This window comes from Pleurodeles waltl, chromosome 10 (assembly GCF_031143425.1).
Source record: "Pleurodeles waltl isolate 20211129_DDA chromosome 10, aPleWal1.hap1.20221129, whole genome shotgun sequence".
Taxonomy (NCBI): Eukaryota; Metazoa; Chordata; class Amphibia; order Caudata; family Salamandridae; genus Pleurodeles; species Pleurodeles waltl.
The window spans coordinates 502,722,914-502,750,238 of NC_090449.1; the positions used below are offsets into that span (position 1 = coordinate 502,722,914).

A 27,325-nucleotide genomic window follows, 5' to 3' on the forward strand; every position below is an offset into this window, starting at 1 on the left:
TCATAGAAAACATTGATATTCCAAGGAGGTCATAGGGAGCTTCAATTTTTCTCAGGTTATGTAAGTGGGCAATGTGATCTGGAGGCGCAATAGGTTATATTGGCCATTTGTTGCCTTCTTTAGGAAATATGTTGTCTTCCACCTCTTCATTATGTCCATCACCATAATTATTTCCTTACTCCAAAACAGTTCACTTTCTTCTTCCATCCCTAAAATGCAGTCCAAGTCAGACATGCTCAGTTCTCCCATGTCTCTAGGTGTCTGAAGGACAGGACCTGGAACTTGTCTCTTATTATGGGAATGGGCAGAAGGAGGTATTTCCAGTGGCACAGGATGTGGATGTTCGTGGTGCTGGCACCCAGAGAAAAGGATAAGGTAGCACTGGTGGCATCAGTGGTTGATTCTTGTTGGACTGAGAAGATTTTTAAGTCAAAGACCTCTGTGTAGATATAGTGGCTCACATCCCTTGCATCTAAATTGAGCCACAGCCAATAACTGTTTTTGAGTATCGATAAAGGGCCAGCTCAGAACAAATGCAAATATTCCAAGGGCAATGGCAACAATGTTCATGTTTCACACATATCCCATGATGGCCCTCATTTATTAAAATGTTTTGACATAAAAGATCTTAGTCTACCTATTACTCCTCTCTTGTTACTATCTGGTTGTACTGGAAACACAGTTGAATGCCCTTTACAATATAAACTAGGCCACCCAATAACTTTCTGCTCCTTGCAGCTAGACTCATTGCACAAATGTGGAAGCCCTTCAAAATATCTTCATGAAAATTATGATAGTCCAAACTCTGGACTCAATGAGCAAAGGAAAGACTTACTTCATCAGACCACTATAAGATTGCACAATGTAATTTAATTTGGAGACCCTTCCATAACTAAGCTATGTGAAATCAAAACAACCTTCAACAAGGAAGAAATAAACCTGACTGATCAGGAGTTTGTGCCTCGCAGACTCATCTTTGAAATATATATTAACAAGCAGACAATTCTCTGCAGCAGGGGTCTCCAACCTTTTCAATAGTGTGAGCTACACCTGATCGTGAAAAACAACCCTAGCTACTGCCTAATTAATGGATTAGATAACCACACAAAAACAATCAAGGCACTTAAACATTTGCCCAAGTGCGCCCAGTCCTGATGTAGTAAGCACACTGCATTAATGGCAAAAGATCCACTGCAGAAATATTGTGGTCCACACGAACCATTGTTGTTCTCGGGCGTGGCTAAGGGCCAAAGGAGTAGGGTGCAGAGGAGAGGTGCTCCAGCACAGGAATCCCTTAAACTGGACCATCCTGAAGCAACCCCCCCTGGGGCCACAGTGAAGATGGTCACCTGAAGAAGCGGGGGCGGTGCAGCCTGGTGGAGAAAGGATGAGGACTGCGCGGGCCATATGAAAAGGGCCGATTGTGAGGAAAGGCCAGACAGGAAGGAATCCAAGATGGCGGGTGCCACATTACCCTGGCTGTGTCCTCGCCTGCCTGCCGGCTGGGGAACCTGCTCCAGAGGAGGGGTGAGGGGCGACGTGGACCGGGCCTGCTGGAGAGATAGATGAATGGACCATTACGCAGAGGGCCAGCAGCGGCTCAGTGTCCGCAGCTGCAGGCCAACCTACCAGGTGAGCGGAACGGGTGAGGTGGGAGGGTGGGGAACCACCCCGTCAATCAAGCCCCCCCACCCTCACCCCTGCCTCCTACGCCCCCAGTCTTGATTCTGGGCCTGGAGTCTTCCAACCGGGCAGTGCTGGAACCCAAGCCGGAGACAGCTGATATCTCTGCCAGGGACCTGGTTTGCTTGCCCCGGGGTAGCAGTGAGGGACCGGCCCATGGTGTGGGCTGATGTTGGGCAGCCGAAGTGTGGGGCTAATGGAGGAATCCTGATCTGGCTGTCAGGCGGCTGCATAGGACCGCTGCCATCGTAGACCAGGGGCCTATGAATGAACAGTGACTGGTCGCTGCCAGGTGCCGGGGCGGAGAGGGGCCGCATACAGAGAGGGGCTGATGGTCTGTGGTTCAGGGCCCCTGGCGAAATTGGTCGAGGTGCCCTGCCCGGAGTTGTGGAACGCACTGAGTGGGGTTGGGGGGCCCCCCACCCCTCAACGGAGGTGCTCCCCCCACCACAGATGGTGGTGGAATTCACCACTGGAATATGGACAGTTGACTGATATTTGCGGGGCTCGGGGTGCCAGGAGTGGAGTGAGCAGTTGAGGATCTACTGGGAAAGGTGCTCATCATTGCTGCCTCCTGACCTATGCAGAGCCTTGGCGACACCTGAAGACCGTTTCCCAATCATCATAATGAGTAAAACAAGCAGAGAGAAGGACCCTGGCACAGACAACATACACCAAATGGAGGGCAGCAGGAGTCCCAGCCATGGTAAGGTACCCAAGGAGTGACCATCCGCAAACCTGTCTCTCCATGATATTCTACAAGCTATCACAGCCTCTTGTGAGGCCCTCGAGACCAAAATAGACACCTTGGCAACAAACTTGGGCATAGTACGAGAAGACCAGAGGCGACTGGTGGAAAGAGTCACGCTAGCAGAACAGGACTTAGCAGAGATTCCACCTGCACTTTCCTCCGCCAATGGCTGCCTGTCTACATTGGAACGAAGGGTGAAGACACGAAGTCTGCGCAGAGGATGCAGAGAACAAATCTCACTGCAACAATATCCGCGTTGTCAGCCTGCCGGAAAAGACTGAACACAATGACATGCCTTCCTTTTTGAAGAACTGGGACCACACTGAGGTGTAGTCCCCTTTCTACACCTTCGAGAGGGTATACCATCCAGACTGCCGCTGCCGGGGGCTCCCCAAGGCCAGTAGTGGCCAGACTGCTATATTACAGGGACAGAGACCATATCCTTGGTCAAGCCAGAAAAAGGGGTGCACTAACGGTGGACAACCGTACGGTCCGTATCTTCCCTGACTTCTAACGGGAGGTGCAAAAACAACAGGCCACCTTTAGTGAGGTAAAGAAACAGCTGCGTTCCTTGAACGATCCTTACACCATGCTCTTCCCAGCCACGCTGAGGGTGGCAGGGGGAGGGGTGGGTGTTCTCTTGTTTCAGACCCTGCAAGAGGCAGAAGCGCGAGTCCAAAACCACTCTGCGCCCAAAGCCCACGACCCGTGTCCAGGTGGCCCAACTAGCCAGAGAACCCCCAGGCGATTCCGACAGTGTCTCCACCCTGGCTGACCTCTCCACCCCTCCACGACGACGCCTGCAGAGGGAATCCAGAGGATCCCCCTGACTGAGACTGCCCAGGACGAAGATATTAGACGCCTGGAGAAGCATTGCACCTGCAGCCCCCAGACTCGAGAGAAACCGACCACCCATACAGCAGTGATCAGCAGGCAGCCCTCCTCACTATCCAGTCAGTGGCTTGCGCGAGGAGCTCCCCTGTGCTCTACTTGCAACGCCTGAGTGACCCCCTCCATTGAGTTTAATGGGAACCCGACGCCCTGTTTGCACTTTGCACCCAGCCGCCCCCATGCCGCTGAGGGTTTGTGTTTGGTGCCTACTTGGGGCCCCCCCAGTGCTCCTCTAAACCCCCCTGGTCTGCCCCCCAACAACACAAGTACTTACCTGTTATTTTAGTTCCTGTTTGACCTCTGCACCTAACCGGCCCTGTGTTGCTGGGTGTTTGGGGTTATCTTGAACCCCCAACAGTGGGCTACCTATGCCTCGGAGACTGAATCTATAAGTTGCTTACCTCCAAAACTGTACGTTATTTTCCTCCCCTAGGAACTGTTGAAAATTGCAGTGTCCACTTTTAAAATAGCTTTTTGCCATTTCAAGAAAAAACGTGTACATTGTTGATTCCATTCAAATCCTGATTATACCCATGTAAAGCACCTTTCATTTAATGTACTTACGTGCAAATTGAATCTTGTGGTTCTAGAAATAACTTAACAAAACATATTTTTCTATATAAAATCCTACTGGTCTATAGTTAAGTCACTGAGTGTGTGTTTCTTCTTTTGCTTCTGTATGTACAACAAATGCTTAACACTACCCTCTTATAAGCCTAACTGCTCGACCACACGACTGCAAATAGAGCATTAGTATTATCTATTATTGCCTCTGTCAAGCCTCTGGGGAACGCCTGGACTCTGTGCACACTATATCTCATTTTGATAGTATATACAGAGCCAGCTTCCTACATTGGAGAATCAGCAGTGAGTTCTACGACTTTGCATTTGCTGGACTACTCAGCCAATACCTGATCACACAACTAAATTCCAAAATTGCCTTTAGAAAGCTCATTGTTGAATTTCATAATTTTTTCCAAAGTTGTAAAAGTCCTGCTAGGGCATTGGTTAAGTTCCCTTAGCATTTCTTTATAAGTTTAAAAGTTACTGTAAAGTTAGCATCTAGTTACTAGAAGTATTGTTTAGTTTCTAAAAAGTAATTCCAACTTTAGAGACAAAATGAATGGCTCAGAGGACACAGTGATGGAACTCAACCTCACTCTTTACATCCATCTAGGGATAGCAGAGCTAAGGTCCCTATGCAAGCTAAGAAAGATTAGAACTGGTTCCAACCATACTAAGGTCAAGCTCCAGGAGCTCTTGGTAGAGTACACCAGGGACCACCCTGCTGAGGAGAAAGACCTAGTAAGAAGTTAGGGATCAGGTGGATGAACTACCCTCTCCAAACCTAACTAGGGAGGCAAGGGTTCCAAGATCCTTGCCTCCACAGATAGTACTCACTGGATCTGGATCTTCCACAGGGGCGTCCAGTTCCTCTGGGAACATTGAGGGCATCCTCAATGAAGAGGACATCCTTTTAGAAAGGATGGCCAAAAGGCTAGCTTTAGAAAAACAGCTCCTAGCTATAGGAAGGGGGAGAGCAGAAATGGGCTCAGCACCCATAAATGTGGCAGCAACATAAATAGGGTCAGAGAGAATACTGATATCCTAAAAATCCCCAAAGGGATTTTCTCAAAATATGAAGAAGGTGATGATATCACCAAATGGTTCACAGCTTTTGAGAGAGCTTGTGCAACCAGAACGTTAAACAGATCTTACTGGGGAGCTCTCCTTTGAGAACTGTTCACTGGTAAGTGTAGGGATAGACTCCTCACACTGGTAAAGATGCAGAATCCCATGACCACAATAAGGCTACCCTGATTGAGGGCTTTGGATTCTCCACTGAGGAATATAGAATTAGGTTGAGGGGGGCTCACAAAACCTCGAGTCAATCCTTTGTTGATTTTGAGGACTACTCAGTAAAGACACTGGATGGTTGAATAACTGGTAGTGGAGTGCAAGACTATGATGGGCTTTATAATTTGTTTATGAGGGAACACCTGTTGAGTGACTGCTTTAATGATAAGTTGCATCAACATCTGGTAGACCTAGGTCCACTTTCTTCCCAAGAATTGGGAAAGAAGGCAGACCATTGGGTCAAGACAAGGGTGACCAAGACTTCCACAGGGAGTGACCAAAAGAAAGGGGTCACAAAGCCTCCCCAGGGGAAGGGCGGTGAGACATCAAAGGACAAAACTAAAGTCTTCTTAAGGGCCCCAAAAACCTGCTAAGGAGAGTGGGCCCGAGCCTCTTCACAGTCCACAAATGGGTACAAGGGTAAAAGCTTTGACCCTCAAGAAGGCCTGGTGTCACAACTGTAAACAGCATGGACACCAAACTGGAGACAAGGCCTGTCCCAAGAAAAGTCCCACTAGCACTACTCCAGTTAGTACTGGAATAGCCAGTCTCCAGGTGGGCTCAAGTGTGCCCAGAGCAAATCAGGGTCCACACTGAAGCTACTTTAGTCTCAGAGGACGGGGTGGATATAGCCACACTAGCTGCATGGCCGCCTAACATGCAAAAATACAGGTAGCAGCTCTTGATAAATGGGACAAGGTAGAAGCCCTGAGGGATACACGTGCCAGTGTCACCATGTGACAAAGAAGCTGGTTCCCCCAGGACAGTATTTGGCTGGACAAACGTATCCAGTTACCAATGCTGATAATGTGAATCAAGTCCATCCCATGGCTATGGTGACTTTAGAATGGGGAGGGGTTACTGGCCTGGAACAGGTGGTGTCTCTTCTGAAATCCCAGTAGAATGTTTGCTAGGGAATGATTTGGAGTCCTCAGCATGGGCTGAGGTAAACCTCAAAACCCATGCAGCCATGCTGGGTTTCCCTGAACTGGTGTGTGTCAAAACAAGAGCACAGAACAGCGCACAGGATGCAAAAGAAGTGTTGGAGCCTAGAATAATGGCCCAACCTTAAAAAAGAAAAGGTAAGAGGATTGGGGGACCAGCCTCGATCAGCAAAAGAAGCAAGACCTCTCTCATAGGAAGATGTCTTATCCCCTGAGGGAACTGAGTCCATGGAGCTGGAGCCTTACCAGGTAGAGCTCCAGGGCCCAGGGGGACCCTCAAGGGAACAGCTGTGCCAGGGGGAAAAGACTTGTCCTACTCTTGAAGATCTGAGACAGAAAGCTGCTGAACAGGAAAAGGGAGATGTCAGTGGCTCCCACAGGGTCTATTGGGAGGATGGAGTCCTTTACACGGAGTCAAGAGATCTCAAACCTAGCACCACCAGGAGAGTGGTAATGCCCTTGGCAGCTCAGAGAGCTTATCCTCACATTGGCCCATGATGTCCCCCTAGCTGGGCATTTGGGACAGACCAAGACATGGGATAGAATTGTGAACTATTTCTATTTGGCCTATGTCCCAGAAAGTAAGGGAGTTTTGTAGCTCCTGTGACACCTGTCAAGCCAGTGACAAGACAGGTGGTCATCCAAAGCCCCCCTTCATTCCACTTCCTGTGGTGGGGGTCCGCTTTGAAAGGGTTGGCATGGACACTGTGGGTCCACTTGAACTCCCCACAGCCTCAGGGAAACAAGAAATACTGTTAGTATTGGCTCATGCTACCAGATCCTCTGAAGCAATTCCCCTTAGTTTGACTACTGCACCTGCAGTAGCCAAAGCCCTAACTGGTGTTTTTACGAGAGTGGTTTTCCCTAAGGAGGTGGTTTCTGACAGAGGTACAAACTTCATGTCAGATTATCTGAAACACATGTGAAATGAGTATGGGCTGACTTATAACTTCATCACACCATACCATCCACAAACCAATGGCCTTGTTGACAGATTCAACAAGACATTGAAGAAAATGATCATGGGGCTCCGTGAAAAACTCAAAACGAGATGGGATGTCCTCTTGCCATAATTGCTTTTCACCTACAGAGAGGTGCAACAGAAAGGAGTAGGGTTTTCCCCCTCTTATCTTCTGTTTGGCCATACTGTAAGGGGACCACTGGCACTTGTTAAAGAGGGCTGGGAGAGACCTCTCCATGAGCCTAAACAAGATGTGGTGGACTGTGCTTGGGCTCCGCTCAAGGATGGCTGAGTACATGGAAAAGTCATCCAAAAACCTTGAGGCTAGCCAACAACTCGAGAAGTTGTGGAATGACCAAAAGGCTGCAATGGTTGAATTCCAGCAAGGCAGAAAGTATGGGTTCTGGAGCCTGCGGCTCACAGGGCACTCCAGGACAGATGGAGTGGCCCTTACCCTGTGCCAGAGAAAAAGAGTCAGGTCACTTACTCAGTAGACACCTGGGGACTAGCAGGACACCCAAGAAGGTGATCCATGTTAACCACCGGAAACTCTATAATGATAAAGCAGAAATAACCATGCTGATGGTTACTGATGAGGCTCAGGAAGCAGAGTGAACCTCTCCCTGACCTCCTCTCAATGGACCCTAAAGATGGTGGTGTCTATTCAGACACCCTCTCTGCCCAACAGCAAGCTGACTGCAGGCAAGTCCTACAGCAGTATGCTGAGTTCTTCTCTTTGACCCCTGGTCTGACGCACCTGTGTACCCATGATGTGGACACAGAAGACAGCTTGCCTGTCAAAAACAAAATATATAGACAGTATGACCAAGTCAAAGAGAGCATCAAAGTGGAAGTCCACAAGATGCTGGAGTTAGGGGTAATAAAGCATTCTGACAGTCCCTGGTCTAGCCCAGTGGTCCTGGTCCCAAGACCAAGAGGGACTCACAGCAATGCTGCAAGAAACACACAGGACAGCCACAGAGGGCAAGGCCTTACAGAGACGCTGGAGGAGTCAGGTGTACTATAAATCCTATTCCCCCTATGCTCAGGGGACTCATCTGGATTAGGGTGGGAGCCCCTTTTCAGAAAACAGGGGCAGTCATAGACCCTGAAAGCCGTTTTGTGGCGGTCACCGGCCACCTGGAAGCTCTTATTAGCATCTACACTCCAAATATGGACTATGGAACGTCCTTGGACATCTTTCGGGGACACTGGCCCCTTATCTACTACAAGCAGTACTGATGGGGGAGACTAACTGTGTGGCAGACCCTGACATAAATAGGTCACATCCCCCTCTTGGGAGTTCTTCTGTCTGAAGGACTGCCCGTGTGTTTCGAGACTGGCAAACTGAGTAGATTAGTGGACTCGTAGCACTGCGCCTTCCCACATGCTTGGGACTATTCCTTCTTTTCCAATACACATGACTTACATATCCGTTTAGATACATTCCTTTCACACAAGAGGTACATGGCCAGGTGTGGAGGTGGAACACCTTGGGAGGACAGTCTCGGACCACAACTCCGTCCTTCTCCACCTACATTGGAAGCGAGCCAAACTACGTATACTGAATTGGTGGCTGAAGCCAGAATCACTGGAAGACCCTGTCTTCCGAGACCAGACAGGACAGCACATTAGACAATATTTTGCGGAGAATGAGGAAGCTGTCTCCTCTCCCTAGATACTATGGGATGCCTTCAAAGTAGTGTCACAAGGTAGATGCATAGCAGAGCCCATATGGATACAGAGGACATTGCTATGGTGCTACGGCAAGTCACAGACACAGATAGCCAGCTACAGGAAATCGAGAAACTGAGGCCAGGTCACCCTGAGCTGCAGTCGGAGGTGTTTGAGATGAGCGAAAGAGTAGCAGAGCATTCAGAGAGGCTCTGTTGCTTTGACTATAAGAACTACATGATAAGGGTACATGCCGAAAGGGACAAGATGGGCACACTTCTGGAATGCTTAGCTAACCCTTCCAAAAGAGGGTCACCCATTGTGGAAATTACCACCTCTACAGGGCAGAGGGCGTACCCGCAGGAGGAGATTAACCAACATTTTTACAGATACTTCACCTCTCTCTATACCAGCCAAGTATAAAGCAGGGAGACTGAAGTACTGACCTTCCCGGAACCACTACCACAGCTGAACCTCACTGCCGAGGAAAAGGAGGGACATAAAAATATCTGAAATCCAGACGGCCATTAAGGGCCTGCGAGGGGGAAAACGCAAGGCACAGATGGGCTCACAATAGAATTCTATGCCACATATGTGGATGACTTGGTCCCTTGACTTGTCGCAATACACAAAGCGGCCAAGGACGCCTGCCTGACACAACCAAAGATAGTCCCCGCTGTTGAAACCCGGCAGGCCAGCACACAACAGCAAGGCCTATAGGCCGCTGTTGATGCTCAATACAGATTATAAAATCCTCAGACGGGTCCTAGAAACAAGAATATTGCCTTAGCTGACTCGCCTGGTCCACACTGAGCAAGCAGGTTTTATCCCTGCACCGAACACAGCCCAGAATGTACAACACCTTATCAATCTTCTTGATGTGGTCATCCCAGACAAAGCATTGGCTGCTGTATTTGCCACCGATATAGAGAAGGCCTCTGACAGAATGAAATGGAGCTACCTATACAGAATGCTAGGACACCTGGGGTATGGTGGGGAGGTGGTCTTATTAGCTTGACCCAACTTTTACACACGGACCCTAGAGCCCGAGTGTAAACTGGGAACACAATATCAGAATTATACAGAGTGCAGAGAGGCCCTCGGCAAGGGTGTCCCCCTACCGCCCTTACTGTTCGCGTTGGCTACGGAGCCATTAGCCAGCCAGATGAGGACAGCTCACTGGTATCAAGGGCTACTACATGGGGATACCTTTCACCACATAGCACTCTATGCAGATGACCTGCTCATGTTCCAACTGAAAACAGCATTGGAACTGAGGGGAGCTAAAGCACTCAGAGAAGTTTGTCTCTCTCTCTCAGGACTGCATGTGAATTGGCAGAAATCGCAACTCTACCCACTATATGCAGACCGAGACCCACCTGAAGACTTAGACCATGTCCCCTGAGAAACTAGATGTATATCATATCTAGGAGTCAGAATTTACCATGCTAAAGCTGACTTCCTGGAAAGATATATATGTCAAGCAACTAGAGCTCTTGAAAATAATCTTAACTTCTGGAAGACACTCCCATTGTTGTTGGCGGGGAGAGTAGCTTTGCTTAAAATGGTGGCCCTACATAGGCTACTGTACTACTTTGGGGTTTTGCTGCTTTGGATCCCCGCTACTCTCTTTTGGGAACTGGATTCCCTGATCACTGCGTTCATCTGGGGACCAGGGCAACGCGGACTGGCACTGGCTACCATGAAGAGGCCGTGGGTAGAGGGGACTAGCAGTTCCTGATTACGAGTTGCATTATTTGGCAGCTCAACTGCAATGGCTAACCCAATGGATTGCGGGGCGCAAGATTCCGAATGGCGGCTTGAGCTCATCAGTTCCACACCTTTCCCAATTAGTGGGACCCCTAATAAAATTCACGCACCCCATACCTACAGACACTCTTGAGGTTCGGGTCATACAAAAATGCTGGAATAGATAGCCCCAAAAAATTGATACGAGCATTCCTTACTCTGACATCCCAATGGTTTGGCTACCCTGGTTGCCTCACCGAGGAGACGGGGGGACATAACACCCTGTCCAGACGCAGGAGCTACGCGACTGGGGGCTTGTACAGGCATGGGGAGCCTATCTCCTTTGAGGCGTTCCAGCAGGAGTATGATCTCCCACAAGGGCATTTCCTACTGCATAGCGCGGTTACCCTCGCTATTAAAAAAATATTGGGGGAATTGGGCAAATGGCGCCACGGCCCCACACTGTCGGTAACTACGTCGTAGTCGTATCGGAGGGCAGTAACTTGCTCATATGGGGCAATCTGAAAGAGGGCATTACGCCCCCTAGAGGCTCTGAGAATGCGGTAGGAAGAGGACCTGGGAATTCCAATTCCAGGGATGGACTGGGAGCTAATCCTAGAGAGAACCAAAAGTATCTGGGAATGCCCAATTTACATTGATAAACTTCTACATTCTACACAGGCCCTATCTCACCCCTAGGCGTCTCCGGGAACACCTTCACTTAGCCGAAGCAAAGTGTCCACGATGTGGAGAGGGGGCAGCTGAGTTCTTACACATGATGTGGTCTTGCCCAAACTTAACTGATTATTGGAGAGAGGTAACAGCCTTCATGGCTGAAGTTTTTTCTCGGGATGTCCTTGTACATAGGAGAATTGCCTTCTTCACTGGTTCCCCCACACCCCCCAGAATAGGGCTTCCAGTGGACTCCAGGATCTGGCCTATATCCTAGCTAAGAGAGAGATTACAAGGAACTGGAAACACCCAGGAGGTTCTAGGATTGCATGCTGGAAGAGGGAATTGGAGCACTGGATGGAGTACAAGAGCATAGTTCTGATACATGAGGCAACAGGGCAGAGGATCAACTGACTTGGCTCAGTTCATGGGAGTGCCTGGTGGACGGCCTGAAGGATGTAGGTCAGCAGTCCCAAGGGAGCTCCCTGGGGGCCTCACCAATAGCCCCCAGCCAATATCACTCATCCGTCATTTCAATGAGATGCTCACATCTAGGGGGCAATCAATCAGCAAGACTGCTGACATCACGCACTTCCATATAGCTTCCGACAAACACATATACACATGGACACCACCCAATAGAGCTGCACTTCCAGACTGGGGAGGGGGATAGCCCCAAGATGACTGAAGGAAGCAAGACATACTGATTGTTCTTATCTAATTATGATGTATATTGATGCTTACCTGTGACAAATTTCAATAAAATCTGTTGTCCTCTTACTCATTGATTTTGTGGTCGCTTAGTCATGCCTTCTATGGGAAGACACTGTCCTCATTACGTGAGCTAGAACCAAAAGGCTTTCCTTTTCTGGCTAATTGCCCTGAAATTAATTTATTGATGTCCAGAAATTAGACCTGCTCTAACGTTTTAAGATCACAAACAGGTACATGCACACTTCTTAGCGCTCTACAAGTAAACATACTGCTGCAGCCTAATCAAGTCCCATAAGCATACCTCTGATGCAAGAATGAAACACAAATTAATAAGAGATTGCTTTAGGAAGTTAAGTACCTCTGAAGTAGAGGATGAAAGAAATGGGAGTGAAGCAAAAGAGAGAAGGAAAGAAAGAACTTGAGGGAGAAGGAGAGAAAAAGTAGAAATTATGAAAAAAGATGATGAAAAGAAGTAAAGAAAGAATGGAAGGGGAGAGAGAATATAGGGACTGAAAAGAGGGAGGAATGAAAGGTGGGTAAGAAACAATGAAATGTGTGAAAGGAAAGACTTGAAGGAAAAAGAAAGGAAAGGAAGGAAGAAAGAAAGGAACAAAAATGAAAGAAAAACAAACTAAGAAAACAGAGGGAATAAAAAAAAGAATAAAAGAGAAGCAAATGATAGCAGGAATAAAACAGAAAAAATACTAGAGGAGGAGTAAAATAGACAAGCATTTGCAATGCAATGGGTGTCGCGTTTGCTCAAGTTAGAGCTATTTGCGTTGAAAATTACTAACTGGACTTTTCTAGCCACACAAACTGAAAATAAAAAGTATAACAGTTGACATAACCAAGCCAATTCAAAGTGCTGCTGTGAGAGTGAAGGAGAGACACAAAATAAAAATGAAGTTTGCTCACAGTCAAAGTTATCGGCAAAAGTGCAATTATCCATGTAACAGGGTCCATGGCCAAGGAGGGGCAAACATAAAGCAGTTACCAATGGAAAGAAAGAATTTTTGAAAGACAAGCCCACAAATGAGTGATAGTGATGGGCGTGCAGTGGGCGTGGTTAAAAGCCCAGATACATACCAACAAGTCGGAAAAGCAGTGCTTACGCGCTGCTATGCTCGACCTGAAAAAAGTAAAGAAGGAAAAAGCTAGGAAGAGGAAAGAATACATGAACAAAGAGTAGAGATAAAATGGAACAAAATGAGGTGGAAGAAAGAAGACAACAGAAGGAAATGAAGAAAAAAAGCAAAGATTGAGCCAGAGTGACAGCAAGTAAAAGGAAAAGAGAAAAATCAGAAAGAAAGGGAAAAGAGGAAAACGAATGTAAAGAAAAGGTCAGAAAAAAGAATGAAAGATGAAGACAGAAAGAGAAAGAAAAATGGAAGATTAAAAAAAGGAAAAGAATGGAAGAGAAAAATCAAAAAGCAACACAAAAGAATGACTAGAGGCAGAATGAAAACAGAAGGAACAAGAAACAGGAAGAATGAAAGAAATCAAGAAAATGTAAATACAGTGCAACTCTCCAAATATTTTACTGCCTCTGACTTTAAGGAAATAAATCCCATTGAGACTTGTCATTATGGATGCTATAATTTTTCACTGTGATGGCTTTTAAATAGTGTTTTCAGATGGGTGCCATGTATTAGTTGTTGAAAAGACTTATTACAAGCAACATTTCTTTTTATTTAAGGGGAAAGAAGGCTGCAAATTGCTTTTGCAGCTACACCTTTCTTGGCCTCACAGTTGCATTTCCTGAAATGAAGTGACAGGCAACAAGCTACTCCAAGACAGGCTGTGAGCAACTGGTAGCTCACGATCCACCTGCTGGAGCCTCCTGATCTGGAGGAACCAAAAAGCAGGCTTTTACATGTCATTGTTCAAATAAATGTAAAAAATAACAATCATAATTGTAACCCTATAAAACTGACCAAATGTAACACGTGTCTATTTCAGAGTATCTTCCCCTTCTATCCCCTCCCTTTTTTCCTTCTTCATAACCCTTTTCCTTGATCAATATTTTGCTATGCACATTTCTTTTTCTATTAAAAAATGAAAAACAAGTTATTTAAAAACATGTTTTGAAAGAATGTGGTTCAGTCCCTTAGGATAAATTTAGAATAATTTGTGTGGCAAAAAGGATTAACAGAAATTTGTTTTAAAGATTCAGAGAGGTATCCTCAAAATCGTCTGTGTCCTTATCATTAAATTCAACATTTTTCGAAGCAGACAAGGCTTCTTCATTTCAGTGACCTCTTTTTTTTAAGCTGAAACCGTGCTGAGTCTGGCCTTCCTACACGGAGAAACATCTCTTGATCTATGGACAGTATCACATATGGAGCCAAGTGTTTTCTCCATTCGAATATTCATAGTCTTTCCCCGAAATCAAACACAAACATTGTACCGGTTGTCACAGTGGTCTAATGTAGGAAGCCGACCTGGTGTGGGGTGAGTACCTATGGTATTATCACCTTATACCAGGTCTCCCCTATTAGTGGAGTGTAGGCAGTGTCTAGAAGCCAAGCTCTCTAGAGGTAGCTGTGAATGAGCAGCCAAGGCTTATCTAGGAGGCATGCAAAGCTCATGCAAAACCACTTAGTCACGCAGCACTTACACATATGCAAGAACCATACAGTATTTAAAAAATAAAGATACTTTTAGTGACAAAAATACTAAAACATTATATAGACAATACTCTGTTAGCAGGTGAGTAAACACACTATTATATACACCTTAGTTGTCAGGAAAGAGCATAAAAAGCAATAGAAAACAGTGCAATAGCAATAGACAATAGTGTCCCTGGCGGGGGGGGGGGGCAAACTATATACTAAAAAAATTGAATGCATATGCTGGACCCCCACCCAGGTAAGTGGAATCTGTCTAGGGAACCTGGAGGAACTAGGAACCCCAAAAGTTAAGTACCAGAGTGACCCCCCCCCCCAGTGAACAGGAGAGAAGAGGTAGGTATTTGGTTTTTCCCAAACCCACAGAGAAACTTTGGAAAAGGACTATGCAAGTCCCAAGCAAGACTGCAAGAAACAGAAGGTGGATCCAGACAGAAGAGGACCTGCAAATGAAGGCGACCAAGTCCAGTTCCAGTGTCTGGTTGGGGCAGGAGCCACTACCCATCCTTCTGGAGATGCAGGACCAGGTAATCGGTGAAGAAGCACAGCAGCAGAGGAAGAAATCCAGAAGTGATGCAGTTGATGTCCCACATCGGAAGAAGAGCTGCAGTCCATCAGTGGAGTGGAAAAATCACCAACAAGCCTTGGCAAAGGCAAACGTTGTAGAAGATTTGCAGCGCTGCCGGGGACCAGAAAGGTCCAAGCAGACTTAACCCAAGGAGGGGAGTCCCAGGCATCCCCCATCAGTCAGGAGAGCAAGAGGTCGTGGATGCAACCCCCCTTGGCACCTCACAAGCAGCAGGGACAGGAGTCGCAGTGAGGTCCACTCAGCACACCTGAAGAGTCCCACGTCACTGGAGTAGTAGGCAGGAGACCACAATTTGCAGGGAAGAGTGCTGAAGGCTGGGGCTACACGCACCCCGACCATTCCTCGGAAGAGTCAACAAGCCTTGGTAGCTGCAGGAGTTGCGGTGCACAGGGGTATTGTCCTGCAAGAAGAGGAAAAGACTCACCACCTCCAAAGTCAGACAGCTGATATAGGGGACCAAGGGGACCACACAGCACCACCACCTGTGTTGCAGGGTCCACGAAGAGTTGCAGGAAAAAAGGATCCACATGGCTGTTCGTCATTGCAGCTGGTGCATGTGGATGCAGGGGACTAACTCCTTCACGCCAAGGAAGATTCCTTCTTGCTTCTTGGTGCAGACGGAAGGCTTGCTGTCCTTAGAGGATGCACAGCAGGGGAAATATTGCAGTTGCTGGAAGGAGCCGGAGAAACTATGTTGCATAGCTAAGTCATCACTGGAGCTGCAGCTTGCAGGTTCCAGTGGAGTCCAGTTGCGGGCCCAGTGGCCAGAAGTCGAAGTAAACATTGCAGAGGAGTCCTGCTGGAATTGTGCACGTCGAATTTGAGGACCTAACCAAGAGGGAAACCCTAAATAGCCCTGAAAGGGGGGATTGGTCATCTAGCCAGGTGACCACCTATTAGGAGGGGGCTGTGACGGCACCTGCCTGACCTGACCACTCAGATGTTCCCGGAGGTCTCTGCCCACCTAAGATTCAAGATGGCAGCATAAAGTGACCCTCTGGAGGAGCTCTGGGAACCACCGCTGGTGTCACTTTCTTCATGCCCTGGTAAAAAGAAAAAGCAATAGCCATAAAATATCTTCTCTATGAAAGCACTCTCATATGACGTTTTACATGCTTCTGCATTCAGCAGCAGAAAATTTCCAAATCTACAAGTTCTCAAATCTTTGATATCATCTGGAAGATTCAGGCCTAACTAAAAATATGCAAGAACCACTGTAAGTATACCCCTCATATGTTAAAGGAGTGCTCTCTATTCTGCATTTAAGCTGCTATAGCAGCTAAGTGAAGGCATACAGAAATATAAGTGAGGCCTGACTTTTAAGGATGAAGTAAATAACATGATTTCTAGGACAACAGGTTTTAAGGGGCCCAGGTATAGAGTAGTGGACAAATCTCAATCCTGGCTAAGTAACGTGCTGATGTAGTTGGTCCACGAGTCTCACACAAAATGTCCATACATTCTTGGGGAGATGGAGGTCACCGAATTCTAGGATCTCTGGTTACAGACTGCTAGATTGAGTTGCTTAGGGTTTGGGTGCCTGATTTGGCCCTGGTTTCTGGTGAGAAAGTTCAGCCTGTTGGAGAGCTTCTTGTCAGACTGATGGAAATTTTGGGAAGTGGGAATACCACAGCTGTTTTACCAAGGTAGGGGCTATGAAGATGAGTCTGAGATGTTTGCTGCATCTTCTGCACTATGAATGGAAGGAGAAGAAGTGGTGGAAAAGAGTAATCAACTATCCCTGACCAATTAATCCACAGTATGTCCAGGGATTGTGGATTTAAGTGCCTGGTGGCACAGCCTGGGCATTTCTTGTTTCTGGGTGTGGAAAGAGATCAATTTGTGGGGTACCCCAGTATTTGAAGTAGCTGTGGAGGTCTTGTGCGTGGAGGTCATACTTGTGGACTTGATAGGTCTGCCTGAGCAAGTTTGAAAGGTCATTTTCCGCCCTCAGGAGGTACTCAACCATCAGGTGAATATGGTGGCAAAGTGTCCAATGCCAAATGCGTTGGACTAACAGAGTGAGTGGGGCCTTGTTTTTGTAGTTACAAAATGGGGGTCATTGTGTCCGTCTTGACTAGTACAATTTTGCCTGAACGAGGGGAAATAGCGCTTTGAGGGCGAGCTGGATTGCTAGCAACACGAGATAGTTAATTTGATGCCCTTGTTGATACAGGGTCACACTCCAGTACTGTAGTGAGATTGAGAGGTGCTCGCCAGCTGGCTTGACAGGCATATGTGGTAATAGCAACTTACGGGGGATGTAGTCTAGAAAAGGCTTGCCCTATTACAGGTTGTTGGTGTTCCACAACGGCAGAGAGAGATGTATTCGGTCTTTGCCACATTAGATCCTCCAATAAACACCCCGCTTATGACCATTGTGAAGAGAGGTACTGCTGCAATGAGCACATGTTCAGCCGGGTGTGGGCCACTATGTCAAGGGGGGGGGGAGCTGGTGATGCCAAATTATAACACTTCATTGAAAATGGCATACACTTATCAGGAAACATAGTTAACATCAGTGCACAGGGTGGATGGGAATGTGGAAGTAGACACAGTAGAGGTCTAACACCTTAATGAAGTCTTTTTGCTGAAGCAGAGGGATCACATCCTGTAAGGTTATCATGGGTAAGTGTTCAGACAGGTTGCATCAGTTAAGAGGTCTGATGTCGAGAACAGGCGTGAGGTATACATATTAAACCCCTTTGCCGCACTGGAGGTGGGGGACAAGCTCTTTAGCTCCTTTTAGAAGGAGCAGTAGAACCTGTTCTAGGAAGTTGGGGTGCTCTCTGCTGAGGCTGAGTTGGTAGAGTGGGATGTTGGGATGAGGTGTGGTGCACCACTGCTGAGACCCACTTAAGAGATATGATTTCCTTCCAGCATGGACAGAAGTACTTTATTGTCCCCTCGACAAGTGGTGTGTGATCAGGGGTTGGGGCAAACTGTGGGTAGGGGTATGTGGAGGGAATCCATGTTTGGTAGCGGAGGGTCCCTTAACAGATTCCCCTTCACCCTTACCTCTGGTGATATTGCCCCTGTAGGCACTCCCTTCTGTAACTCCCACAGTTTTTCTGTGCTCTCTTTATCGTGCAGGGTTGCATCAACCATGCCCAGAGAGTTAGCAAACTTGTTCCTCCTGAAGTTGTTGGAGGATAGGTTACTCTAAATTGTCTGAGTTATGCACCAAGGTGGTGGTCGGCACCGATGGAGGTCTCAGATTCGGGGGTGTCTGACGTCAATGGCTAGGGCATTAGGGACATTTTCAGATCCCAAGGTGTCTTGGGTGGCGATTAAATTTTTGGCGCCTATGTAGGCTTCGAAACGTAGGCTGTTATTGGCACCAAGAGAATCTTTGGCCTCTAAAGCGCTCTCTGGCTTGACGTGGTAGCACCTGTGGACAGGGGTGGCATCAACGTCCATGCTTTCTGTCCTTGCTGACTGGTGCATGAAGGCAGTGGGGCCCCAGAGGGCAGAGACTTTGTCAAAGGGCTTGGAGCCTGGGGTGCTTCTATATTGTATTGGGGCGCAATGCTGAAGTGTGTGATGATGGGATATGAGTGAGAGATAAGGCATGTGCAAATTATTTGCTTGCTGAAAGTTAATCTGTATGATTTATGCTGTGCGGCTCCCTTTTGAAACGGTTACTAACTTAGGAAGCATAGCTTTTCTTTCTTATCTGTGAGGAGGTTTCACAACAACTATCTTATTTGTGTGGATTAAACAGGTGACAAGGTAGTGGTGTACGACAACAATCCCAGTTAGTAGTTTGAAGTTATTTTTAACTTCCATTGGCAGCTATTAAATAAAGCTGGCTTTCAATGCAGCCTGCATGTCGATATAAGTCTTCACATCAATGAGTGGAATCTCTCTCAAGAAGATTCATCCTTTATCAGAAACGCAGGGCACTATGCTTAATGAATATCATTTAACAAATCCACACAACAAACTAAGAAAGGCAAATGATAAAATATGCTGTCAATTGAAAGCATCAAATTTGAACATAATTGGAACAAAAACAAAATTACTTGTGATTTGAAAAATGCCTGAAAAATATTTGGTTTAGGAAAGTGTTTGCCTAATGTGAAACTTTGCAGTAATCGGTCTTTCACAAACATATTGTGAGTACAGGTTGCACTTTCACGTACAAACTTTCTGGAACACTGGAGTACACCTTTGCTTGCAAGCATAAGGGAAATGTTACTTACCCAGTAAGCATCTGTTTGTGGCACGCAGTGCTGTACATTCACATGCTCTGCATACCTCCGCCATCTAGTATTGGTTCAGGAAGGTTGCAAGTTGTTTTTGTTTGAAAAGTCTTTTGAGCCATGGGCCATAGTGACTCCTCCTCTTGCTTGCAATGTGCATGATTCTCGACTCCATGTTGAGATTGTTTTCTCGCAGGCGGTGATGAATGAAATGCAATACAAAGGTAGATAAACTAAAGAATCTTGGCCCTAATTACAACTTTGGTGGGCGGCAACTGCCACCCGCCAAGTTGTATCCGCCATGCGGCCGCACTCCTTCGGTGGCCATTAAGACATCCCCGCTGGGCCGGCGGAAACCAAGTCAGCTATGCAGACAGTGAAAAGCTCCATTGGGCCGTGGCAGGGGGCCCAGGGGCCCCGCAACTCCCCTTTCCGCCAGCCTTTTCATGGCGGTTCCTAGCGCCATGAAAAGGCTGGCGGGAGGGGGATTACTTCCGCCGGGACCAATGTGGCGGGAAACCTCCGGTCCCGGCGGTGCAACCGCGGCGCTTCCGCCGCGGTCGTAATCCCCAAGTTTGTACCGCCAGCCTGTTCGCGGTACAAACTCCAGAACAGCCCTGGCAGTCTTTGACCACCAGGGTTGTAATGAGGCACCATGTGTAATAATGTGTATCTATGTACTGTAACAGCCACTGGTGACAGGGGAGGCGAGTGGGTGCATGTGACTCAACAGCACTACATGCCACAAACAGATACTTCCTGGGTAAGTAAAATTTTCTGTTTGATGGCATGTGTATACACATGCTCTCCATGTACCGAAAAGCAGTGCCTCTATAAAACCAGTGATTTAATCTGTGAGTGTTACAGTATTCTGGAATAGAGTACGTAGCACTGCCTGTCCTACATTGGCTTGCTGGCGTGCAAAAATGTCACGCAATAATGTTAAGTGAAAGTGTGCGGTGTTGACCATATAGCTGCCTTACTATGGTCAGCTATAGGTATGCTACCTCGAAATGCCTGAGATGCACCTTTTTTACATTTTTTATGTGCTCTAGGGGTAATAGGTAGTGGCCTTTTAGCTTTTGCATAACAAGTTTGAATACATTTAACAATCCATCTTGTTTTAGTAGATTTAGTAATAGGGTTACCTTTGTGTGGCGGAGAAAAGACAACAAAAAGTTGTTTTGTCTTCCTAAAAGTTTTAGTTCTATCAATATAGACATCTAACGAATGGAGGGCTCTCAGCAACTGAATCATGTTTTGGGAGAAAGAAACTGGCAATTCAATAGTCTGATTTATATGAAATTGAGATACAACCTTAGGTAAAAAGGCAGAGTTAGTATGATGAACCACCTTATCTTTATGTCCTTGAAAAAGTGGTTCTTGTAATGTGAATGCCTGAAGCTCACTTACATGTCTAAGGGAAGTGACTGCAACTAAAAAAGCTACCTTACACAATAGAAACTGTAAAAGACATGAACACATTGGTTCAAAGGGTGGTCCCATATGTCTGGGGAGAACTATATTCAGATTCCAAGAAGGAACTGGAGGTAGCCTTGGTGGCATTACCCTTTTAAGTCCTTCCATGAAAGCCCCTATGACAGGGATTTAAAAAGAGAAGAACATTGTCTGTTCCGCAGATAAGTAGCTATGGCTGCTAAATGTACTCTTATGGAGGAATGCTAACTTTGCATCTTGCGAATGAAGAAGGTACAAAATAACATTTTGTGTAGACACTTTGAAAGGGTTCCATGTTTGAGAAATATAGTATTGAACAAAATGCTTCCACTTAGCTGCATAACAAGCTCTTGTGGTTGGTTTGTGTGCTTCTTTAAGAATGTCTATACATGCTTGAGGTAAATTTAAATACTCAAATTCTATGACTTCAGGAGCCAAAATGCAAAAATCAGGTCCTTGGGTTTTAGGTATCTGATTTGGCCTTTGTTCTGAGTGAGAAGGTCCCAGTGTAGAGGAAGCTTCTTGTGTGGTACGACTGATAGATCCAGTAGTGTACTGAACCATGGTTGTCTTGCCCATGTGGGTGTTACCAGTATCATTGTGAGAGATTTGTTTGAGTTTCCGAACAATATACGGAAGAAGAGGGAGAGGTGGAAAAGCGTAGGCCAATATCCCTGACCAGTTCATCTATTCAGAATTGCCCTTGGACTGAGGGTGTGGAAACCTGGAGGCGAAGTTTGGGCATTTTGCGTTTTCTTTTGTTGCAAATAGATCTATGTCTGGAACACCCTATTTTTGGAAGTAGGGTTGGAGGACTCTGGGGTGGAGTTCCCATTTGTGGACTTGTTGTGGTGTCCACCTGAGGAGGTCGGCAAAAGTATTGTGAGACCCTGGTAGGTGTTTGCTAACACAAATGTTGTGAGACCCTGGTAGGTGTTCTGCTAACACGCAAATGTGATGAATGGCCTAGTGCAAAATTGTCTGTGCAAGGCAAGACAACTGTAGTGAATGTGCCCCCCCTCCCTTGTTTCTGCAGATAAAACATGACTGTCATGTTGTCTTTGCGGATGAAGACTACTTTGTTTTTTAGATGTGTGAAAAAGGCTTTGAGTGCTAGATGTATTGTTAGCAATTCCAGATAGATGATGTGCAAACGTATGTGCACATGGTCCCAAAGACCCTGTATTGTAAGGTTGTGGAGAATGAGCACCCCATCCAATCTGTGTGGCGTTTGTTGTCAGAATGACATGGGGAACATGGTATAAAAATGGCCACCCTTCAGAAAGATTGGTTTTGTTCCATCTCTGCAGAAAGCAAAAGGTGCGGTTGTCTACCAACACTAGATACTCCAAATGACCCTGTGCTTGAGACCATTGGCGTGTCAGACATTCGTGCAATGGATGCATGTGAAGGCGTGAATGTGGCACAATTGTAATGCAAGTGGCCATCACTCCCAGAAGTTTCACGATTGATCTCGTTGTAACCCGTTGATTGTGAAGAAGTTGTGTTTGGAAGTTTTGTATCATAGCTGCATTTGGATAAGTGCTCCCATCTGTGTATGTATTATGGTCCCAAGGTAAGGTTGTACCTGCACTGGGGTGAGATAGACTTCTGGAAATTGATTGTGAATCTTAACTGGCGAAGCAGGTCTATTGTGGCTTGAATGTGGTTGATACATTGTGAAAGAGAGGTGGCTTTGTTCAGCCAGTCATCTAGGTATGGCTATACATGAATTTTTTGCCTGTGTGGGTGAGCTGCTACTACCGCTAGGCATTTTGCAAACACTCTTGGTGCTGTCATGATCCCGAATAGAAGCACTTTGAACTGATAATGTTGCCATTGAATGACAAATCTGAGGTATTTGCGATGCGCTAGATGTATAGGAATATGGAAGTAGGTGTCCTTTAGATCTAGTGCTGATAGAAATTTGCATTATTGTATCAGAGGTAGCACATCCTGTAGTGTGACCATATGAAAGTGTTCTGATAAGATGTAATGTTTTATGGGTCTGAGATATAGTATGGCTCTTAGCGAGTCGTCCTTTTTAGGTATGAGAAGGTAAAGGGAGTACACTCCAGTTCCCTGGTGTTGAATAGAAACTAGTTCTGTTGCCCCTTTGAGAAGCAAAGACTGTACCTCTTGCTGGAGAAGAACTATGTGATCCTGTGAAAGATTGTGACAACAAAGTGGTATGTTTGAAGGTGTGGAAATGAGCTCCAGGCAACAACCATGTTTGATAATAACCAACACCCATTGGTCTGTTGTAATTTGTTGCCAATTTTGTAGGAAGAACTGAAGGCTCCCTCCTACAGGTGTGAAATGATCTCTTGGAAGCTGCAGAGAGTCACCGTTTGGGGACAGTGGCAGATGCTCGAGGGAGAAGATGATTTGCCTCTACTTCTCTATTTCCTCTATAAAATACTCTGTAGAATCCTCTGTTGGAGGATGTATGTGATTGACGTTTGTTATATAAGGAAGATGTCTCACCTGCAGCAGGCTAAGAGGTTTGTTTATACTGTGTTTTGCAAAAAGTACCACGAGAGGAAGGAAGGTGAAGTGCTCCCATAGACCTAGCCACCTCTTTGTCCTTTTTCATCGTTTCAAAAGGCCTGATCTACTTGTGGCCTGAAAAGATGTTCCTTGTCAAATGGGACATTTAGGGTTGTATGCTGTATCTCGTTTAAACTCAGAAATACACAGCCATGCATGGCGCCATAGTAAAATACTAGTATTAATCCCTCTGGCTGCTGTATCAACTGAGTCTAGCACACAGCGAATAACATTATTTGAAATTAGCTGTCCCTCATTAAAGATTTCTTGCCCTTTTTTCCTATGCTCCTCTGGGAGATATTGGAGTAACTGCTCAATTTCGTCCCAGTGGGCACTATCGTATATGGCTAGAAGTCCTTGCGTATTGGCAATATGCCAATGATTTGCTGCTTGAGCATCAACATGCTTACCAGATGCCTCTATAAGTTTCCTCTTTTTTTCAGGAGGTGGTGCATCCTGAGAAGCTTGCAAATGAGCTCTTTTTCTAGCATTAGAAACAACCAAAGAGACTGCTGGAATTTAACTCTTGATGTATATTGGATCTGAAGGAGAAGTCTTGTATTTCTTCTTCACTCGGAGTAATAATGCAAGCCTTAGCTGGATCATGAAAAAGATCATCTGCATGTCTGAGCATTCCCTTCGCATAGGGAGATATTGTGTGGATTTATGAGAAGCTGTTAGTGTCTCTAATAAAATGTCATCCTCTATAGGATGTTTGTGGAGAGGTACCTGATGATATTTAGCACGCCTCCCCACTAACTTCTGAAAAGATGTAGTGTCTTCGGAGGGTGAAGGTCTAACTGGGTATAGCTCTACATCAGCAGTGGTGTATGTGTAAACAATCATACTGTGACCACGGATCAATGTCTTCAGGCATATGTAATGTGTCATCCCTAGTGTCATGGATATTGTGCCATTAGTGCAGATACCCTTGAGGAGATATGTCCAAGGGGTCTTCCATAGTGTTGCAAGAAGGGGTTTGTGGCAGGAGATGGGTAATTGGTGGAGGAGATGTAGGCAGAGGTGGATTAATCTCCTACAGTTCCTTGTCCACCCTTTTTTGTGTTGTTGGAGGTTCAGTTGTGTCTAATGCCTCCTCAAAAGTGAGCTGTCTCTTAGAAGGAGTAGTTTAAACTAGTCCTCGTCCAGTATGAGGCTAGATGTGCAATTGAGAATGTTTGGCTTGGAGCAATTGCTTCATCTTGTAAAGAAGTGGTTCTGGAAGGGTTTTTGGCTCTGAAAAGGATTTCGGCTCGACTTTTTTTCAGTGCCGAAGCAGATTTGTTTTTCGATGCTGAAGATGTTGGTGCCGATGCGGGCAGTCTTTTCGGTACTGACGCCGTGGACACCAAATGTGATGTTCAAGGTTTTGGGGCGGGAGCCACTGACACGCGGGTAGGAATGGAAGCAGTGGTTTTTGATTTATGTGTGTGTGCCGAGCCTGAGGGTGGGGCATCCAAATCAACTTTGATGCGTGCCATGGCCAGAAAGCAGCAGCGGCTCGATTGTTTCCGTTTCCTAAGTTAGTTTTTTTTGGTGGAGTAGGGGCATGTTTACTCACTGCATGTTGACCCCGAGGGATCTCCTTCATTTCCAGTCATTTCTGCCTCCGAAATTGAATCTTGGTCTGAAAATGCCTCTTCAACAGCTAGTGCTTCTTGAATCTCCTGCTCTGTCCCCGACGTGATGTCTTGTATGCCAAAAATATTGGGCATTTCCTCCAGTTCTTGCCTCTGCATTTTGCGTTGACGACCTCTTGGATCTCACAGTTTTCTCTTCGACTAGAACAGCTGGTAGGCCTCACAGTCTTCTTCTCGGTGTTCCAGCAACAGGCAGAGGTTACAGACCTGATGGTGATTGGGTTGAGGGAATTTGGAGTGAATCTTCGGACAGAAACGGAATGTCATCCATTCCATTAGTTTTTCATTCTCCAGTATATCGAATGGAGAAAATGGCTGCCCCAAGGGCCTAGAGCGAAAAAGTCACTTATCTAATGTTCCTTTGATCCAGGAATACAATGTAACAAAGAATATGGCGATCGAACATAATACATATGGGTTTGGAGAGGTTTCCCTGAACCAACGAGGCCCATGACTGTCTCGGACCGGAGCTCCGAGAGAACATGACCAGACCATACAGCAGAAGAAAATAACCTCAACATGGAGTCGAGGATCATGCGCATTACAAGCAAGAGGAGAAGTCACTATGCCCACTGACTCGAAAAACTTTGCAAACAAAAACAACTTGCAACCTTCCAGACCCAACACTAGATGGCGTAAGTATGCAGAGCATGTGTATACACAGCTACACGTGCCATTAAACACTGTCTTTCACCAAGTGTTGTCTCCCTTTACAAAAACTCTAAATATATACACACTAGAAAAATCAATTAATTAATTTGGTGCTCTCAGAGATATTTTTCAGATACAAAACAAAGCTGAAACCGACTACAGAGCATCTTCTGCCATCGGAGCTGGATTTACAGAGATCTTTGTGCCTCCTGTAGTTTCCATGGTTGAAAACCAGAAGCAGCTATTCAGCCAATTATCCTTTTGAGTGTGATCAATTCAGTAACATTATACTTGTTAATAATTTAACCTGTAAGTTATAATGCTACAGCCCAGTGCATTGCTCTGGTACTAAGCGTGGTGTAAAAATAAAATGATGAATACAGGGAACACGGCTATGTGCACAGTAGATTGTTAATGTCTTGGTATGTGCACATGGTTATGATTACCATATCTGATAATCTTGGACTAGTTTGAACACTTACTTTTCCAGAACCTGCTGTCGGCTGGCATCAGCAGCCTCACACACTGCTCGCGTTTTCTCTAGAAGTTTAGCCACTTTTCGTTCCAGATCGGCATAGAAGTCCTTCCCTTCTTGGGATTTCTTTATCAGGTCTTCATACGCCTCATAGGAAGACACAAGGGACTGCACAGTACTGTTCCACCTGAAGTGAAAAATACAAACATTAAAAGATTTGTATTTTTGACAATTTCTATAACTATTACAACCTATGAATTTCACTTTGGTTGTAAGGATAACTCTTCACCCCCTACATGGGGAGAAAGGTGGCACCAAATTTCTGTTTTACAATGTATGCTGAAGTTTCTATAAAATAGTACTGTAGACAGGAATTTAATTAAGGCAGACAAGGACTCAAGAGAGAATTAAAAAAGGGGATTGGTGCTGTGTAAAATATGCAAGTTGAAAAAGGGGTTTGATTTTAGGGCAAGCATTAAGCATGGGTGACAGTATGGCTTCTTTTGAGAAGCAAAGAGAAAATCCTAATATTTATATCCTTGCAGCTTGATCGCTGTATCACCATGTCCAACACTTGGCTAACAAAGTTCTTTTAAATCGATCTGCAAAGCATGCAATGTATTGTGAAAATTGCACAATTTTTTGGTCTCATTTGTGGATGATGGGATCCTTCAGCAGATGACAGGGGCTGTAAACTTGTGCAAAGTCATGCATGACACGCAGAAGTCTTAGAGAAATGCGTCATTTTGAGTTCCACTATAATGAATAGACAGGTGCAAGTATATGCTTGGCCATTGTACCTGATGAAAGTTTGCCAGGAAAAAGTACAAAATACGAATGAGTAAAAATGGATGGAAAGAGGCAACACATGTGGTAATCAAATGGACAAACTCCAAAACAACATATGCCCCATTCGGAATGGGGAAAGTTAGAATATTGGGGCAATACTGCACCCTGGAAATACAACTCTATCAGTAGTCTCCTGAGTGCAGTGTTATCGCATTAGAGACAGGGGCAGTCAGAAGAAGGGTGAAATAGTTAACTCCAAGGCAACATAGGTTATTCACCAGAATTAACTTGTGCTCTTAGTACAAGGCTCGTATCCATAAGGGTAACTCATCACCTGCTGTCAAGACACAACAGGTTAACATTCCATTTGATAAATGTGTATGGTGAAAATGGAAAGGAAATTAGAGTTTCAAACGCGGTCACTATCTGTACTTGGCAGAAAAAA

At 45.8% G+C, this 27,325-nt stretch overlaps 1 protein-coding gene across 3 annotated transcripts in view; it reads right to left on the reverse strand.

Annotated features, from left to right (window-relative positions):
* Positions 1-27,325, reverse strand: part of PTPN23 (protein tyrosine phosphatase non-receptor type 23) — a 582,812-nt gene that overhangs the window by 229,893 nt on the left and 325,594 nt on the right. For all 3 annotated transcript variants that reach the window (XM_069210890.1, XM_069210891.1, XM_069210892.1), the window contains one exon: positions 26,099-26,278. In XM_069210890.1, coding sequence (XP_069066991.1) covers positions 26,099-26,278 — 180 coding nt within the window. The remainder of the gene's footprint in view (positions 1-26,098; positions 26,279-27,325) is intronic.